This window comes from Equus quagga, chromosome 1 (genome assembly GCF_021613505.1).
Source record: "Equus quagga isolate Etosha38 chromosome 1, UCLA_HA_Equagga_1.0, whole genome shotgun sequence".
Lineage (NCBI taxonomy): Eukaryota > Metazoa > Chordata > Mammalia > Perissodactyla > Equidae > Equus > Equus quagga.
This window is the reverse complement of record NC_060267.1, coordinates 168764406-168765087: the sequence shown is the minus strand read 5'-3', so window position 1 is coordinate 168765087 and position 682 is coordinate 168764406. Positions and strand designations below refer to the sequence as shown.

Below are 682 nucleotides of genomic sequence, written 5' to 3'. Positions count from 1 at the left end.
GGGGGCGGCGGGGGCGGCGGGGGCGGCGGGGGCGGCGGGGGCGGGCCTGGCCGCAGGCGGGCCGCTGGGGAAGCCAGCTCCGGGCCGTGCCACCGGGGCTCCGGCGGCCCCACCGCAGCCAGGGCGGCCTCCGGACCAGAACCCGCCGGGCCCTCGCCAGCCCTACGTGCGCACATGCGGTTACGGGCTGCCGCAGCGCGCCCCCGAGCCTTCCCGCCGTTACCTCCGGCCGCGGACGCGCACGCGCGTCACCGCCAACCTGACGTCCAGGCTCCGTCGCCGGCTCGCTAGTCCCGCCCACTGCGCCCTCGCTTGGAATTGAAGCTACGTCCTCCCTGACCTCCCCTCTGCGCCAGCGAATGGGCTCACCCACATCCGGCCATCGTAGAGAAGGGCGTGCGGGTCACGTGACGCAGAGGGCGGGGTCCGGAGGAAGCGGGTGCAGCGTGAGTCGGGCGCCGGTGAGGGTTCCCCGCGGCCCTGGCCTAGGTTTCAGCGGGGCAGGAACTCGTTGGTTCCTCAGCCACGCCCTTTTCCCGCTCCCGTCGGCCGAGGCCTTCACTTCGTCTTCATGCTCGTCCCCTTGCCGCGCGCTGGCTCGGGCGGAGAGGACTTGCGTGGAGGGCCCGTCCCCCCCGTCCCCGCTCCACGTTTGGTACATCCAGCCCCGGGCCGGAAGCTG

General features: G+C 74.6%; 1 protein-coding gene across 6 annotated transcripts in view; it reads right to left on the bottom strand.

The window, feature by feature from the left end:
- CEP63 (centrosomal protein 63) overlaps positions 1-440 on the bottom strand; it is a 46960-nt gene extending 46520 nt beyond the window's left edge. For 3 of the 6 annotated variants that reach the window (XM_046670584.1, XM_046670657.1, XM_046670666.1), the window contains exon 1: positions 370-390. In XM_046670584.1, coding sequence (XP_046526540.1) covers positions 370-375 — 6 coding nt within the window. In that variant the 5' untranslated portion in view covers positions 376-390. Of the gene's footprint in view, positions 1-223 lie in introns of all 6 variants that reach the window. The other 3 variants (XM_046670590.1, XM_046670651.1, XM_046670634.1) reach the window with 2 other exon arrangements.
- Between the last annotated feature and the right edge of the window lie 242 nt (positions 441-682).